This window comes from Eulemur rufifrons, chromosome 23, assembly GCF_041146395.1.
Source record: "Eulemur rufifrons isolate Redbay chromosome 23, OSU_ERuf_1, whole genome shotgun sequence".
Taxonomy (NCBI): domain Eukaryota; kingdom Metazoa; phylum Chordata; class Mammalia; order Primates; family Lemuridae; genus Eulemur; species Eulemur rufifrons.
In genome coordinates, this window is record NC_091005.1 from 2547088 (window position 1) to 2563502 (window position 16415).

The following is a 16415-nucleotide window of genomic DNA, read 5'->3' on the forward strand; positions in this document are numbered from 1 at the left end:
ACTGGGCAGTGATGAATCAGGACCTCGCAGGACGGAGCACGTATGTGGCCAGCACGCATGTGCGGGTGCAGGCACGCGCTGGGGAGTGGGCCCTGGGGACGGGAACATCTTCTCACAGAAGTGGTGTCCCAGAGGGCCCCCCAGTAAGCCTGTGAAGGCCCAGTGTGGTCAGACCAGGGAGGCGACAGTATTCCCCTCCCCCTTTGCCAGCGAGGTGGGGCTGGGGCAGCATTCCGAGATCATCCAGGGTGCCAGGGACACCCTCGTGCCTCCTGAGGCCACTCCTCTGTGGACCGCTTGAATTTGGTGCAGGATGGAATTGCTTAAAGAATATTGGTCAACGCAGTACATGCTGAGCGCAGGGCTTCTCAGACTAGGAGGACAAGTGTCTGGCCGCAGACGGGACGGTACAGGTAAGGCCGGACCCGGCAGCCGACTCCTGCTGTCACAGAAGCCAGAGAGGCTAAAAAAACCTCAAATCTCCCTCCACACACCTGCTTTGCCCCCACCTGTACCTGCCGTGGCACTGCGGTCCGAGAAATAGCGGGAGGCCACGTGTGGCTGCTCAGAAGGGGCACGTGGGGCTGGGGTTTGGCTCTGAGCATGTTCCGGGTCTGAGTGCCAAGTCCCACCTGGGCCTGTGTCCCGTCGGTGACACTGAGCCAGCAGGCTCCCCGCCCCGCGCCACCCCTGTGGAAACGCATTTCCAAAGGCACCGAGAGGCCTAGGTGCGTCTACACTGACCAGGAAATAGGAGGGTGCAGCAAGCAAGCAGGTTAGCGTCACACTGGCGACCAGACAGGGGCTCTGGCAGCCTCACCTTCGTCCAGGTTGCCGATCACCGCCTGCTTCTTCAGGAAGTCGTTGCACAGCTTCCTGTTCAGCCCGAAGGCCAGCATGTTGTGCGTGAAGGTCCTGGAGGAGAAACACCCGGGACTGTCACCCTCCTGTCCCTCTGGGGGGAGGGGCCCTATCCTCGCGGATGCCCCACAGGGGTCTGCCTGGAACTTTCAGCAAAAACCCAAATGCAGTTTCCTAGTTAGTCACTAACACTCTGTGACGCTGCTGCCACCAAGGGTCGTGTTAGGCAGGGGGTTAATTAGGAACCTGAATCAAGGCCAAGTGTGATTAATCCCATGCTTTTGAGCAGTGTGAGAGGGCTGGGCTGTGCTGGCATGGTGTCTGGTGTGTGACATCAGGAGGGACAGCACGTGTTGGGGGGGGCTCTCCCTCCCCTCTGGCCCCAGCTCTCACCCCAGCTGCCCAAAGGTGATGTTCTCGTTGAACCGTAGGCTGTCATCACGCTCCTCCTGGGTCATGTGGCACCACTTCTCCCTGCAAGCACAGGAGGGACAGGAGTGGGGCTCCGACAGCACCATCCGCGGCCTGGACATTCACCCCGACCCCGACCTGCAGGTGCTGGTGGCACCCCAGCACCGCCTCCCCGACACACAAGGAAGCAACCTCCACAGAGAGCTGCTCCCGGCGGCTATGCCAAGCCCATGGGACTCTGACACTGCGCCCGAGAGGCCCCAAACACACGCTTATTCACTTCATTCTTCCTGAGACAGAGACACAAGAACGAAATCACTCTCTACTGCCCTGCACGTGTGTGTTCGCTGCGGCTGCCCAGCGTTCTGTAGGCAACAGGGAGGCTGGCTCCGTGTCCCTGCTCCGGCCGGAGAACGGGCTCCTGGGCCCATCTCTCCGGGGAGGAGCCTCCAGGGAGGGACGGGGGGCCTGCCCGGCACCCAGAGGAAGCTGCTTGGGCTCACACCTGCGTCTCCCGCTAGCAGCTCCCGCGGAGCCGGCGGGGCGTCCTGGGGGAGACGCAGGGTCTCTGACCGCCACACGGTCCTCTGTCTGCAGAGGACTTTGCAAGGCTTCTCTCCACATCGGCTTTCTCGTGGTCCCTTTCTACCCCCTCCCCACATCCTCTGTGAACTGTGACCCCGTGACTGCACGGACTGTGCAAAGGATGGCAGTGGCGTCGCGTGAAGGCAGGCGGCGTGGTCTGCACGCGCCACGCACACGACCATAGGCGGCCACTTGTCGGGATGTTCTCTGCACAGGGCTGGGTGGGGGCGGTGGTTTTCTAGCATTCACCTGCCCCGTGCTCTGGGGGGGGGGGGGCTGGTGCTATTAATTCTCAGCACCCCCGGGAGGGAGGAATGGGAGAGCCCCCACCCGTCTCTGCAGCGGCTCCTTCCCTCCCCCGCCCGCAGCCAGAGCAGCTTCCCGCGCGGCCCTGGGCCACCACGATCCCCTTGCGACTCCCTGGACGCTGTGTCTATCTAGAAGCACGCTGTCTGCAGGGGCCACACGGATGTGGAGGAGAAATTCCTTTTAGCCCATTTCCCCCTGAAAAGAAAACTCTAAATGGATGAGTCTGGCTAAAATAAGGTTGAGAGAAGGATCAAAGAAAAGGGAGAGAAGAGAGAGTATGAGGGGGTGACAGGTCGGGGGTCATGGAGAAGCCAAAGGAAGAGAAACAAAACAAAAGAACATAAACTCTCAACTCCTCTCCACCCTCCTGGCCCACAGCTCAGCAGGGCCCACAGGATGTCAGGGGCAGGACCCAGGGGCATGACAGTCACTACCAGCCTCCCCATGCCGATGGCAGGGTGCCCGTGAAGATACCCAGAATACACTTCCAGGCACTTTGCTGAGTCCCATCCCATTTTCCTTCCCATCCTCTTTCCCCCAGTAGTCACCCTTAGGATTGTCCAGACACGTGAAAGCCCACACCCCCACCAGGCCTGCTGGGTACAGTTGTGCAGGTTGGGCACAGCTCCATTGGCGTTGTGCTGCACGGAGTCCTGCCCCTACTGCTCCTGACCGGATGAGGAGCTGATGGTTCTGGCTGTGGCTAGGACTAACACTGAGATGTTTACCCTGACCTCTGAAGAAAGAGGCACAAGGTCATTAGCAATCAGCAGATGAGGTGACGCCTCCAATCAAATCACTGCCCTAAAACTGAGTTCAACCTCCAGCACTGCTCAAGGTCTACATGCCGCACGGAGAACTGAACTCCTGTCTAAATTGCCGCAGGAATCTGGATGCGACCAGCTGCTTCCAGAAAGGGAAACCCTCTGGAAGGAGAACTTCTGCCTCTGTGAACAGAGAGGATGGTCACGGCATCTCACTGTCAACAGAGGTTGACAAGTCACATTGGAGGCATAAAGTTGCCTGGGGACCTGGAACCAACCCTCCCCCAATCTCAAAGCAACACTTGGCCCTCTCTGGGCAGGGCTCAGGGGTAGGTCGGAGGAGTGGAGCTGGCGCGGAGCTGTGCGCGGCAGACAGGACGTGCTCCAGGGAGGAGCCCTGGGAGGCTGGCTGTCCTGTTGGCTGAGCTCAGGACAGGCCACCCCGACCAGCTCGTGGAGGGAGCCAAGATGCTCCCAGCCCTCCGTGTACTGAAGCTGCAGGGACGAGAAGCCTTGCTCCTGGAAGGACGGTCATTCTCACTGTCACCCGGAGAGACTCGGGGACTTGGGGGCTTTGTTTATGAAAGGAGGTAGCTGTTATGCCTACGTGCTCCCTGTAAAGCCATAAGGCTGCGTAAGAACCCGGATTTTGTCGCTGATTAAAGGAGGTGCTTCAGGAACTTGCCACCAAAACACATCGCATTAGGGACTCTGCTTTGAACAGGTGGGTCTGACGCTAAAAACGTATCACAGAGGATTCTAACAAGCACAGAGTTGACAGTGAGAGACCCCACTGTGGGCTTGCAGGAAACAGCCCTGTTCTAGGCATTTCCTCAGGCGACACCCTCACGGCTTCTACATCCTGAGTGGCTGAAGAACGGGGGCAGCTGCCCTTCCTTGGTGACGCCCAAACCTGCCAGCCCCAGCACCCCTGTGAGCAGGGGACACTGCAAACAGGACAGGCTCTCTGCACCGCACCCGCGGCTTCCGAGGGGAGCTGGGTAAACCTCTCGCCAGTGAGACAAGTGAGGCCGAGGGCGAGGTCCCCAGGGCTGCTGAGAAAGGGCCGGAGTGGCCGGGGAGAGCACGAACCGCTCAGCACTGGAGCCGGCTTGCCGGACTTTCCACTCTCTGCTCTCTGCGCTCGGCTGTGCCCTTCAGGGGTCTCAGGGTGTCACATTTGTTTTCTATTCCAGGGTGCTCTGGCCGTGGCGGGCTCCCACCCGCCCAGTGGGCCTCGCCTCCCGGGGATGCCCTCCCTGCTGGCCGCTGGCGCTGCCCCTGCGGTCCGGGCTCTGCCCCTGCGGCGGCAGCACGACCCTCGCCCGCCCTGCGGTGGCCCTGTGGACTGGAACAAAGTCACGTGGACACACACACCTCTTCTCCTTCTCCTCTCCAGCATCCCCTCTGGAGCGGCAGCAGAAACAGGTAAACAAAGGAACATGTCAAAGTCATGCAAGATATGTGGATGGAAAAAGAGAACAAGCAGAGGAGGGTTATTACGGGCAGGAGCAGAGAGGGACAGAGAGAGACAGGATATTCGAAATAAACTTATTTCCTAGAAGTTGGCAACTACACGACAGGCAAAGCCCATTCGCCTAGAAGCATCTGAGCATTTCCTTTGTTCTTGTCTCCTGGCAGCGCATAAAATTCTCTCCTGAGTCCTCGGGTAGAGTCTCTGGTCTTTCTGGCTCCCTGGGACCCCCTGCCTCCCCGGGCACTGCGCCGTCAGGCCCTGTGGGACTGAGGCAGACCCCGCCCCCTTAGGCCACCCCGGAAGGAAGGAAGGAAGGAAGGAAGGAAGGAAGGAAGGACTGATTCCACCTGAGCCCGCCCGAGTGCTGGCAGACCGAGTCTTACCCAAGCAGCGTCATCTGCTTGTTCTCCTGCCGGGGGAAGGTCAGGGGTCCCCCCAGCGTTAGGGAGGGAGGGATTCACTTTGTAACTGAGACCAGGCCTCTGGGAGTTCAGAGAATTCACAGTCATGTGACTACAGGGTCCCCCGAGGGGGGCCGCTGCGCCTCCCCTGCCCAGTTGCTGCACACAGCGGGCAGCACCTTTGCTGGCCACAGCCGGAGAGAGAACCGGGTGCCACCCCCGTGGTGCTGGTGCCAGCCCCTCACTGCTGCCGGTTGCCTTTCGAGACAGTTTGCCAGAAGGGGCGTCTGAAGCGGCAAATCCCCCTCGGAGCGCTGGGAGTCTGTCCAGGCTGCAGACCCAGGGGTGAGCCGAGCGCAGCCACTGCCTTTCCATGACGTCAGCTCTCAGTGCAGTCAGGGGGCGGCGGCCAGCCCTACAGCCCAGGACCCTGTCCCTGGGGTGCGTCCCGGGGTTTTGATTTCATACAGCAAGTAGCAGGGTGGGCCTGGGGTGGGGGGTCCTCACGGTCTCATTCAGTGGGAGGGTCAGGCCAAGTCATGCCGGAGCCCAGGAAGGAAGCACTCATGCACGCGGAGCACCCGCCCACGAAGCTGTGCGCCCCGGACCCTCAGGCAGCTCGCGGGGCGGGACCAGGAGGGCTGGAGGAAGCGCAGACGCGTTGACTCAGCTGCTCCGCGCTCTCCTCTTCAGAAACCGGACAATAAAGCCACTCCCTGGTCCTCTTTCCGGAGCGAACGGGCCCACACTTTGCTCCTACCTGGTAGTGGGGGATCGCTTTCTCCTCTCGCAATGGACGGCGTCGAAAAAGGCCGCGTTCCAGAACCTCAGTGTGTGCCTGCAAGACAGAGCGGGTGAGGCTGTCTCCAGGGGAGGGACAGACGCGGGGGCCGGGCCCCTGGGGATGGAGGAGCCGCTTGTCACATCTGTGTGAGCTTCAGAAAAGTCTCAGGGAGGTAGAGCTGAGAAGAAAAAATGAGCATGTGACTTTATCTAAAGACGTTTCCGGGGCTCCTGGCGCCTGCATCCCTCCCTTAGCAGAGCAGGTGCCAGCGCGGGTGCTGGCGGGAGCGGAGGTGCCGAGGGGGGTGGGGGGACGGAGCACAGCAAACCTGGGTCCGGCAGGTTAGAGCTGCAGCTCCCACACAGGACGTGGAAGGGGCTGACTTTCTGTTCCTGTTTTTCCAAGGAGCCTCCCAAGAGGAAGAGGAGGCCTGTGGAGATGTGCTTTTCTAGAACCGGCTCTAGTAACACAGATGGGAACCCAGCAGGGACGCGCCACGTGCGCAGAGAACTAACACGTGCACAGGGACACTGGAGTAAGAAAAATCCTCCTGAAGAAGATGGGGGTGGCAAACAGGGGTGTGGGCCGAAGCTGGCCCTCTGCCCGTTTCTGTAAATAAAGTTTTATCGGCACACAGTCACGCTCGCTCACTTCCATACGGACAGTGGTGGTTTGCCTCCAGCAGCACGGTGTGTGACTAACAGGGATCATATGGCCCGAAAAGCCCGAAATATTTATCATCTGGCCCTTTACAGAAAAGTTTGCCAATCCTGGTTCTAAATGACAACAGCAAGGTCAAGGACCAGAGGGGCTGAGCCAAGTCACTGGACAGTGGGACACGCTGGTCACCTCCTCCCCTTCTCTCTGTTCCCGCGTGCCCCTGGGCCAGCTCAGGTCCAGCCTCCTGGGCCTTCCCGACAGCTCAGCCCAGCCCTCTGCCCCCTGAGTCCCTGCAGCACTGCCTGGCCGCGGTCCTCAGCTCACATGACCCTTGCTTTGTTACGGGTGGGGACTGTAGCTTAGTGTGTCGGACACCCGGGTTCCAGGTGCTAGTACATGCCCTGCAATATGGCGGTGAGAGGCTTCGGGGCGATTAAGGTGACACTGGCCATCAACCATAGAGCTAGATGGTGGGCAAGAGTCCTCCTGACCACTGGTCTTGCACTTCAACCATGACCTTCATTTTTTTATACATGTATAATACCTTAGTTGGGATATAATTCATATACCATAAAAATCACCCTCTAAAGCATACAATTCAGGGATTTTTAGCGTGTTCAGAGTGTGCAACCACCACCACCACCTATTTCCAGAACACTTCCATCACCCCGTAAAGTCACCCCACCCCCATTCCCCACCCCTGCCCCTGGCAATCACTAATCCACTTTGCCTCTAGGAATTTGCGGTTCTGGACATTTCATATACATGGGATCATACAATCTGTGGTCTTTCGTGACCAGCTTCTTCCACCCCGCATCCTGTCGTCAGGGGTCATCCCTGTGGCAGCAGGTGTGGGAGCTTCATTCCACGGTAGGGACAGACCACACTGTGTCTATCTGTCATCACTGAACGGCTGTCAAGGTTGTTTCCCCTTCAGGGCTGCCATAAACAATGTTGCCATGGACACGTGTGCACAAGGTTTTGTGTGGATGTGTTTTCACGCCTCTTGTACACTTATCTAGGGGTGGAACTGCCGGGTCTCAGGGTGGCTCTGTGCTTAACCCCGCGAGCAGCTGCCAGGCTGTCTCCACGGCTGCCCCCCTCCACGTTCCCACCAGCCGCGCAGGAGATCTCTAACTTCCCCACGTCCTTGCCAACCTTGTTAGCGTTCGTGTTTTTTATTCTGAGCCTGGGGTGGGGAGAGTTACTGGCATTTCTGATGGAGGCAGAGGCAGCCAGAAGGGCCTGGGGAAGGTGCGGGAGGCTGTGGCCCGGCCTTACCAGATGGGCTGCTGCTTCAGGTGAGTGTACAGGTAGATCTTCTCCCCTTTCTTCTCATCCTCCGGGCTGCACACAGTCACTGCAGGAGGAGGAGAGGGCTGAGGACAGCTCCCACCGTGCACCCCTGTCAGCGAACCCCACATGACAGCCCCCCGCAATGCTTCACTCAACTTCCCTGGCATTAAGGGATTTAGCTCCTTAGAAAAGTCGCTCCTCCGTGGAAATTCAGTAAGAAAACATGGACCAGTGGAGCTGGACAGCAACTTGGCATCATCTCAGGCAATGTTCTTGTGCCGCAAGGAGGCGGGTAAAGCCCCAGGCATTACAGACACGCTTGTTTGGTTGCCAGTTTGTGGGGGGCCGGCCTGAACCCGCTGTGGGACCGGGTGACAGGGCCCTGGGCAGTGCTGCAGGGACAGGCCGGGTGTGCAGACTCACCTGTCCTCTGCTGCTTCTCCCTGGGCTTGTTCTCGTCGTCCCTGCAGGAGAGACCACAGTGAGGACAAATGTGACCCACGCCACATCCTCAAATCAAAGACCATGTCTCACATCTCTAAGACGGGGCTGTGGACGTTTAACCTGGTTGTCTCTGGGAAGACTTTTCTGAAGTCAGTGCTCTACTTGTCAACTGCCAGCATTTTAGAATTGAGGAACTGTGGTGTTGAGGCTTCTTAATGTCATTTTCTCTGAATCCAAAACTGTACAGACCAGAGCAGGAACAAAGCCAAGTCCCCTGGCTGTGACCAGGCCATCGGCAGTGACGGTGGGGTCCCTGGGGTGGCCGAGGGCTCCGTCTTCCTGACGTGTCCCCTTCCCTGTGTAGCAGGCTCAGCTTCCACGGGCCTGCTCCTCGCGTGCCCCTCCTCAGGAAGTTCCCTGCATTTCTGCCAGAGACCTGCCCTGCTGGGGACAGTGTCTCCTCCTGCGTCCTGACCCTGCTCCACGAACACTAACTCCCAGCCCAGTTAGAGGAGGAGGAAGAGGGAGGGCCTGAAACTCCCCCCTGCTGGCTGACACTTTCACAGGCTGCCATCGGTCCCACAAATGTGCCCCCGGGACTCGCCCCTCCATGTCAGGAAGGAACCACAGAAGCTTCTGGGAGTCAAGACCACGCGGGCTGGCAGCTGTGCTTCTCGGGAGCTCCCATCCCAGAGTCTATGACGGGGAACAGATTCCCCATTTTCATGCCAATGCCCTCTCTGCCACTCCCCCAGGCAGGGACCAGAGCCCCCATAAGGCGACACTTACTCATTTTTCCTGATCAGGGGGCCCTTCAGCTTGGTCTCCAGCCCCCCGAAGAAGCCCTTCACGTTCTCTGTCCTGGCCGAGGTGTTCTTCAGCAGCCGCTCAGCTATGTCCTTCTTCTCCGCCAACCAGCTGTTTGCCGACCTCAAGTAGGAGTCCACGCTCCCTGTAGGCTTCTCCTTGGCTTCTGGTTCCGGTTCCGAGGGGAGCAAGTGTGGTTTTCCTTGAAAAGGAGGAAGGGAGAAGGACAGGCGGGGAGTGAGAATGGGATTGTGTAGGACCAACCACTGAGGGCCAGAGAGAACCCCCCCACACACACACCCTGGAGCAGCTTCATGTAGCGCCACCCTCACTCCTGCACCCCACGGACAGGGCCCCGGGGGCTGAGGGCTCAGTGGACGCCCAGGACAAGAGGGAGGGGCAGCCCCCCTCTCTCTGCAGAAGCAGCCCTGAGCACCTGCGTGTCCAGAGCAGTAGGCTGGGAGCCAGGAGGGACCCAAGAACAAGCAGGATCCAGCCCTGGGAAGCAGAGCCTGGAAGGGCAGTGAGGAACCTGCACATGTGGCCTGAGCACGGAGCCTTGACCGCAGGGCACGGCCAGACGGGGTGGGGGGAGAGGCTTTCCCAGTGGCGGGAGGATGGGGGCAGATTCTGGACAGGCTCGACGGCCCCCGGACTGGGCCTGAACAGGTGGGTGAGGGCCGTGGGGTGACGGTGGGAGGAGGGGAGGAGCCACGGCCACGCCAGAGCTCCTTCCTTGGGGCAGCAGATGGACCCACAGGCGGTGACACAGTGTCCTCTACTAGTTGAAGCCATCTGTGCACAGATGCATCTCAGGCACTCTGGGAAGGAGCAGCCACAGGTTGCATGAGGGGCTCCCACCTGACCAGCCCACGCGTGGCCTGGCATGAAGGGCCTGCCCGAGGGCTGTGGGGAGGATGGGCCACTGGGAGGAGGAGGGGACGAAGGCACATTGCAGTGGGCAGGGGACACACTCCAAGAGTGAGCACTCGGGTCCCGAGAGAGGTCGGCAAGGGAGGACGGTGCTCAGAGCCACCCTGTTCCAGCTCCGGGCCACGCGGAAGCTTCCAGCAACCTTCACTAACAGTGGCCTCAATGAGGCTCTGCTGCTGGAGCCCAAGGAGATCCACACAGGGAGCCCTCAAGCTCCAACGTACCAGAACATTCTGGCACAATGAGCCAGAAGAGACGACACAGCCTCAGCACCAAGAAAAGCCCGCACTCTTGGCAGGAAGTCTCAGGCCCACCCCCGAGCTCTCTGCAGCTCCGGGTCCGAGGCTGCCCCCACCCAGACAGCCAACACTCCGTGTCATGTTTTGCTAAAACATAACACTGACATCCTCTCATCCAGCAACTCCTGTCTCCACCGTGAACTGTCGTGCCCAATGTGCCCTTTTTCTCATTTCCTAACAGAAGGCGGCTTCCTTCCCGCTGTGGACAGTCAACCTCTTGCCCGCGGTGGGGGCCACATTCTCCGTCCCACTGCAGAAGTGTCACTCTGCTCGCACCCTCCCGAGCATTCGCTCCCTGTGTTCTCTGGAAGCGCCCCCACTTTGACCTCAACCGTGAAGAAAGCTTCCTCCGATGCCACATTATCGGTTGGCAAATCTCCAGTTCCCAAGTCTGAGCTCCCGTCGGCGGAGCCTGTGTCTTACCGATGTGGTAGTAGGTGAAACACATGGTCATGAGGTTCTTGGCGGGCCCAAAGTCGTCCATCTGATGGCACCTGGAAGGAGAGGAAGGCCCAGCTGGATACAGAATCCTTTCCCTGATTTCCTCACTGCAAGTTCATCAAGCAACACCGAACTACTTTACAAATAGGCCTAACTCCGTACCTGGCTCCCAAGATGCTACCATAGGAGAAGCAACACATATAATCCCCTGGGTTCAGTTAGGCGAGTTACCCCCAGGCACGTGGCCGAGGACTGGGTCTGGCTCTGCGCAGGGAGGAGTCTGTGCCCCATCAGCCACCTCTTCCCCTTCACAGGCGAAAGTCAAGGACCAGGAAGCTCAACTCACTCGCAGGAGCAGGACCGGGACTTCCAGCAGCAGGGCCTCAGGTCTCAGTCCAGAGCAGCGCCCCAGCCACATGCCCTCCAGCCCTCTACCCCCACTACAGAGTCACAGGCCTGGGAAGGGACCTGCGTATCAGGGGTCTGGCTCGCTAACCTGACAGGTGGACAGAGGCGGGGATGGGGCTGGCCCCAAATTTCAGGCTCACAGCCACGCCCCGTCCACCACCCCAGCTGACACCTTCTGTAACAAAGGGCCCGGCAGTGCCCAGTTAGCACTCACAGGGCGGGCTCCAGTCCTCCAATCATATCATTAAGTGGCGGGAGGGCTGGCGGTTATCTGGTTTGAATGCTGCACAATAGGCAATGGAGGGAGCTTGCTCTCCCCCAGGAGGGCGGGGCCGCAGCACATAATCACGGCCTGTCCCCGAGGACAGCGGGGGAGGATGTTCCTCACGCCCAGCTGCAATCCTCCACTTTCTACTGCCAGGTGAGGACCGCCAGCTCTGCGCCGTGCGACGCTGGTCCCGGCGTCTCCTTTTAGCAGATGCTGGGCACATCGGCAATGCGATGCATGACTCACGTGGGTCTTATTCACAGCGGGCAGGGAAGGGAGGGAAGAACAGCTCCTTAGGACAAGGCTGTGAGCAACAGCGGGACTTACTCGAACAGCACCACCGCAAATGACTGCACCAGGCGGTAGAAGGTCGGCTCCGAGACACACTTGGAGTTGCAGCGCTGTCCAGAAAGGGGACAGACATAGTGTCAGGAGCAAGGTGACACGCACCGTGCTCGGGGAGGCTGCGGGCTTTCCACTCGCAGCCATTCTAAGTGCAGCTGGGATGGGGCCACCCAGGGCGGTCACTTCTTCCTCTGCTCTAGGAATCCCCCTACGTGCGTCCCCTCCTGCCAGGACCCGGGGCAGAGCGCGGGCACCACATGCCACCGCTGGCAGGACACAGGCAGTGCTCAGTGTCGTCCTTCAGAGATTTTAAATAGCAGGAACTTCACACACTCGTCCACACACGGAAACGTGCGGAGGGCAAAACCCCAAATGATAACACTGACTATTTCTGGATTGTGGATTTATGGGTAGTTTCTCCTTTTGCATACCTGCACTTTCTAATTTTTCTATGAAAAATAAATTGTGATAAAAAAATACTAAGAATTTAAGCCACTCCACAGGAAAAAAAAAAAAAAGAACCTAGTGGATATTTATAAAATTTAATTCTTTTCTGACCTTTGTTTATATGCTTTTCTTTACACGGCTGTCATTGTCTTGCATATATTATTTTTTATAAAAACTGAGTATTGTGGACTATTTAACAAAAATATGCATGCACATAACTCACACGCGTGGCTTTAAAAAATTAACCTTTCTGGAATTTCCTGGAATTCGACAGACCACAGTTTCTTACTCTTTCCCTTGCAACGAGACAACCAAATGAGCTACTTCCCGTTTCTCACTGTGCTCAACAGCCCTTTTCAGAGCGTCTGTGGGTAGGTTTTACCTTTTTTTCTGTTGGGTCGTTTGCCTTGACTCTGCCCTCCAGAGTGGAATTACAGGACAAAGGCGGGAGTGTGTTACAGGACTCCACACTCTCCCTTCTCCCCATCACCTCGCTTACCTGGGCGCTCACGTAGCGAGCAAACCACTCCCGGCCTTTCCCGTTTTCGCTGCTGCAGTACTCTCCAAACTTGGCTTTCTCCTCCTGGTCCAAGTCCTCCCTAAAAAAAGAGCGGAGGGGTGGGAAGAGCCCTTTCAATCTTCTGAAACAAGCAAACAAAAAGGTTACAGGAGTGGGAAGAAGAACGAGAAGGAACTAGCAAGTACTGCACCCTGCCAAGCGCAGACACCTGACAGCTCATCTGGCCCTCTGGGGAATCCCACGAGGGCATGGTGTTATTTTTATTTCAAAGATGAGGAGCCTGGCTTGGAGAATGGGACGCGGCAGATCGGAGTTCCATGCAGATTTCCCGCTTCCAAAGCCCATGTTCCTGCCTCCTGCCACTCTGCCTCCTGCCCAGGGAGGTCCGAGCCCTGACACGCCGAGAATCCTAAGAGGTCTGGGTTCTCCAGCTCATCTGACTCCCCTCTCATTTCTGATGCTTAGGTCGGCTTGGAACCCCCACTGAATCCAGGAATTCCTGAATTTGCCCTTTCTCAGCAGGGCACACCAAAGCCAAGAACACCAGCAGGTCTGATGCCGGGGAGGAGACCACCTCCAGCCCGTCAGTGGGGCTGGTCCCTCGTTCCTCTGCATTTCTGAAGAGCGAGGTGCCTACCTCTCACCCTTCTCCTGGTCTGTGCGTGAGGGACAGAGACGGGGACTCTCAGCCACTGGGTCACCACAGCCAGGGCGGATGACATGTTCACCTGATCCCAAACCACTCTGATCTCTCTGTGAGGCGCCAACACTCTCCAAATTTAAAGACTCACAAATGAAGCAGAAGGCTTCGTTTTGAAGCCAGATCAACTGGCTTATGTGATTTTCATTTATTTAAGGTTTCATAGAAAACATCTCTGTCTCATTTATCCCAAACACCAACACCAGCTGAACCATGTGGATGTGCCAGCCATTTGCAGTGACTTCTGGAATGTTCCCGGAGACACGTCCGACTCAGCTGTCTGCACTCCAGACGCCGACAGGCTGCTGCAGATACGTATCGGCCTTCCTGGCAAACCAGCAACCCCCTGGGCTTTCTCCCCTTCTCCTCCTGGGCTGTGCTCAGAGAACGCTAACGAATTTCAGCGTTAGTCAAACAAAGTAGGAAGCCACATCAACTGCTCTCTCTCCCAAATGCACTCAAATCAAACCAAAATGCATCCTGGATAGTTAAATATTTGGATTATCATATAGCTCCTCCCATTTCTAAGCACATAGAAAACTGAAGCTGGACACCTGGAAAAGGCAGAAATCAACCCTGGCCAGACCAGGGGCCTAAATCACGACAGAAAACAATGGACCCTTTGCACCAGTGTCAACAGGCAAAAATTCGTACAGCTTTAATGAAACTGGAAAATTTTCCCTTAAGCCAGTGCTTCTCAGACTTTAATGTGTGTATGAATCATCTACAGACCTTGTTAAAATGCAGATTCTGACTCAGTGGGGCCGGGCAGGGCCTAAGACTCTGCATTTCTAATAAGCTCCCAAGAGACTGGCCCACAGACAACAGTCCGCACAGCAAGACCTGTGGCATTGAACACGCTGCCGTGACTGATGGAAGATCAACAATCGGCACCCAAAACCCTCGCGTCTGGGGAGTGTTTGCCTCCTCTGGCTGAGACAGTAACAGGCAGCCAGACACCAGGGGAAGCGTGCGGCCAATGCCCAGATTTCCACCTCAGTCTACACCACAGCCCTGCATGGTCGCTTCCTGTCGTCAATGCTCCTCACTTTATCCCCACGAGAGCCACAGAAGAAAGGCCACAAGGAGGTGCGAGGAAAGGTCCCATGTGAGCGGCTGCCCGAGCACCAGCTGCCCGTGAGCGCACAGGAGCGTGGGTGCCCGAAACCTCGTCCCCTGACATCGGCCTTCATTTAACCTCCCAGCCAGCTCCCACCCGGACGGGAGTGCTGGTGAGCAGCAAGCATGGAAACGCTCCGATGGCGCAGAAGCAAAACAAGTGTCCCCTGGGGTTAGCAACGATGGGGCCAGACGAGCGTCAGCGGAGTGACGAGAGCAGTGAGTGGGAAGAAAGCGCCACGGAGACAGCCCTTCCGTGGCCTGGCTCAAGAACACAGTCAACAGTCTGGAACCACAGGCGTCAGAAACGAGCAGGGTTTACGGGGACTCTAGGATCTGCGCTTCATACATGATTTTCTCTGTATGTTTTGCATGTGCAGCCCACAGAGGCCACCGCAGACAGTACAGTGACAGTCCTGTCTCATTCTGCTGCCTCCTCCCCTCAGGGCCTAGCAGAGGTGCTCACAAGAAGAGAAAAGTTCAGTAAGAAAACAAAGGTGGAGCAAAGACAGACAAGCCACTCCTCTCTGTGCCCGAGTGCTGTCAGGACCACATGGGCGAGGGACAGGGGATTGGAGGGACAGGGGACCGCCCCCTCTGCAGCCACACCTGGTGCCCGGCCGGCCTGAGCTGGGCGCTTTGGTGAGCTCCCTCTGGTGGTTCTCGGCACGGCTCCCCTGGGCACTTGCCATATTTGGACATTGTGCTGTGTCCTAGAGAACCGATGTCATTGGTCTGGAGTGGGGCACAGGCTCAGGTGTTCTTTAAAAATTCCCCAGCTCTACCCACAGCCCAGGGCAGAGTGAGAGCCACTGTGGTGGCCCCGGGTGGCTCCCTAGAGAGGCAGAGCTGAGCTAGCACAGGACTTGGGTCCCTTGGACCTTGCGGCCGTGCCAGGCCATCTCACCCTGCTGGCCCCTTACCCTCCGGAGAAGATCTTCTCCACGTAGCCGCGCATGAACTCCCTGAGCGCCAGGGTCTCCTCGTCCTGGGCCGACTCGGTGCTCTGGGTGGAGGAGAAGGACTCGTTGGAGGAGGAGCGGCGGTCCTGGTCCCAGGACGGGTGTGAGGGTGACTCGCCCATGTCATTCTCGCTGTCTGCCGACTCGGTGGTCTCACTCTCCGAGGCGCCGTCGCCCAGGGAGCCGTCCCCATCCTGCATCGCGGGGGGCGGCGTCTCCAGGGGAGGGGAGGCAGGTGGCTCAGGCCCAAAGTCAATCAACGAGCCCACAGGGACCTCCGGGGCCTCCATGGTCGGGTGGGCTGTGGGAGATGCCAGAGGGGGTCCCGGCAGACTGGCTCCTGGGCCGTCACCAACAATGAGCCTCTGGAGCAGCTCACACGGCCCTAAGGCATCTAGGATGGAAACAGACACAGACATGATCACCACGACAGCGCCACTCCTCACACATGAGAAATTCAGCCACCAGAATCCCAACGTGGATCCATCAATGAGGACATACATTCCCTGCAAAGAGAATAATCTCTGCAGTTCCAGAATCTGGGATGCCTCTGTGCCATCTTTCTCTTATAGTCCACTTTGCTTTTAAACACCTGGCATGTGGCAGGCACTCAATAAACACTTGGTAAACAAATGAACAAATAAGCAACAACAATCAGGATTTCTCCAAGGCGCACGAATGGTCCTTCAGGGACACGCACCTATGGGTCTTCTCCTTGCTCCAGCCCACCAGGCTGAGACCCTTGCCAAGACCTAAAAGGCCATCCAGGGCCAGGAATGTGGATCACCAGGGGTGATCTTCCTGCGCACTCGCTGTGGCTGGAATCGGTGGCTACGGAAGAACCGCCCTGCTGAGCAACAGACACCTCACTTCCTGGGCTCCCTCCTCATCACCCACTCCTCAGCTCAAGATCCAGACCTGTCCCGGCTGTCAGAGCTGTGTCCCAGGGCAGCATCCTCTCAGACCACCCATGGCTTCTAAGCACGACACTCGCCACTGGGACCCACCTCTCCTGCCTGCCCCTCCCCCTGCACTGCAGCCACCCTGGGCATGACATTCCCCCTCCTGTTTCTATGTCCTCGCTCCTCAGGCTGGGTGGTCCTCTCCCTTGTCCCTTGTCCCTCTCCTTCTTCTCTCATGTACCCTAAAACTCTATTCACCCCTCAGCCTCTGC

The 16415-nt window shown here is 57.9% G+C and overlaps 1 protein-coding gene across 2 annotated transcripts in view; it reads right to left on the reverse strand.

The window, feature by feature from the left end:
- KIAA0513 (KIAA0513 ortholog) overlaps positions 1-16415 on the reverse strand; it is a 41504-nt gene that overhangs the window by 1560 nt on the left and 23529 nt on the right. The window contains exons 2-12 of one of the 2 annotated variants that reach the window (XM_069456308.1): positions 15203-15635; positions 12440-12539; positions 11476-11549; positions 10455-10525; positions 8782-9001; positions 7972-8012; positions 7534-7612; positions 5569-5646; positions 4308-4337; positions 1255-1335; positions 821-915 (exon numbers count right to left, since the gene is read on the reverse strand). In XM_069456308.1, coding sequence (XP_069312409.1) covers positions 821-915; positions 1255-1335; positions 4308-4337; positions 5569-5646; positions 7534-7612; positions 7972-8012; positions 8782-9001; positions 10455-10525; positions 11476-11549; positions 12440-12539; positions 15203-15531 — 1198 coding nt within the window. In that variant the 5' untranslated portion in view covers positions 15532-15635. The remainder of the gene's footprint in view (positions 1-820; positions 916-1254; positions 1336-4307; positions 4338-5568; positions 5647-7533; positions 7613-7971; positions 8013-8781; positions 9002-10454; positions 10526-11475; positions 11550-12439; positions 12540-15202; positions 15636-16415) is intronic. The other variant, XM_069456307.1, reaches the window with a different exon arrangement.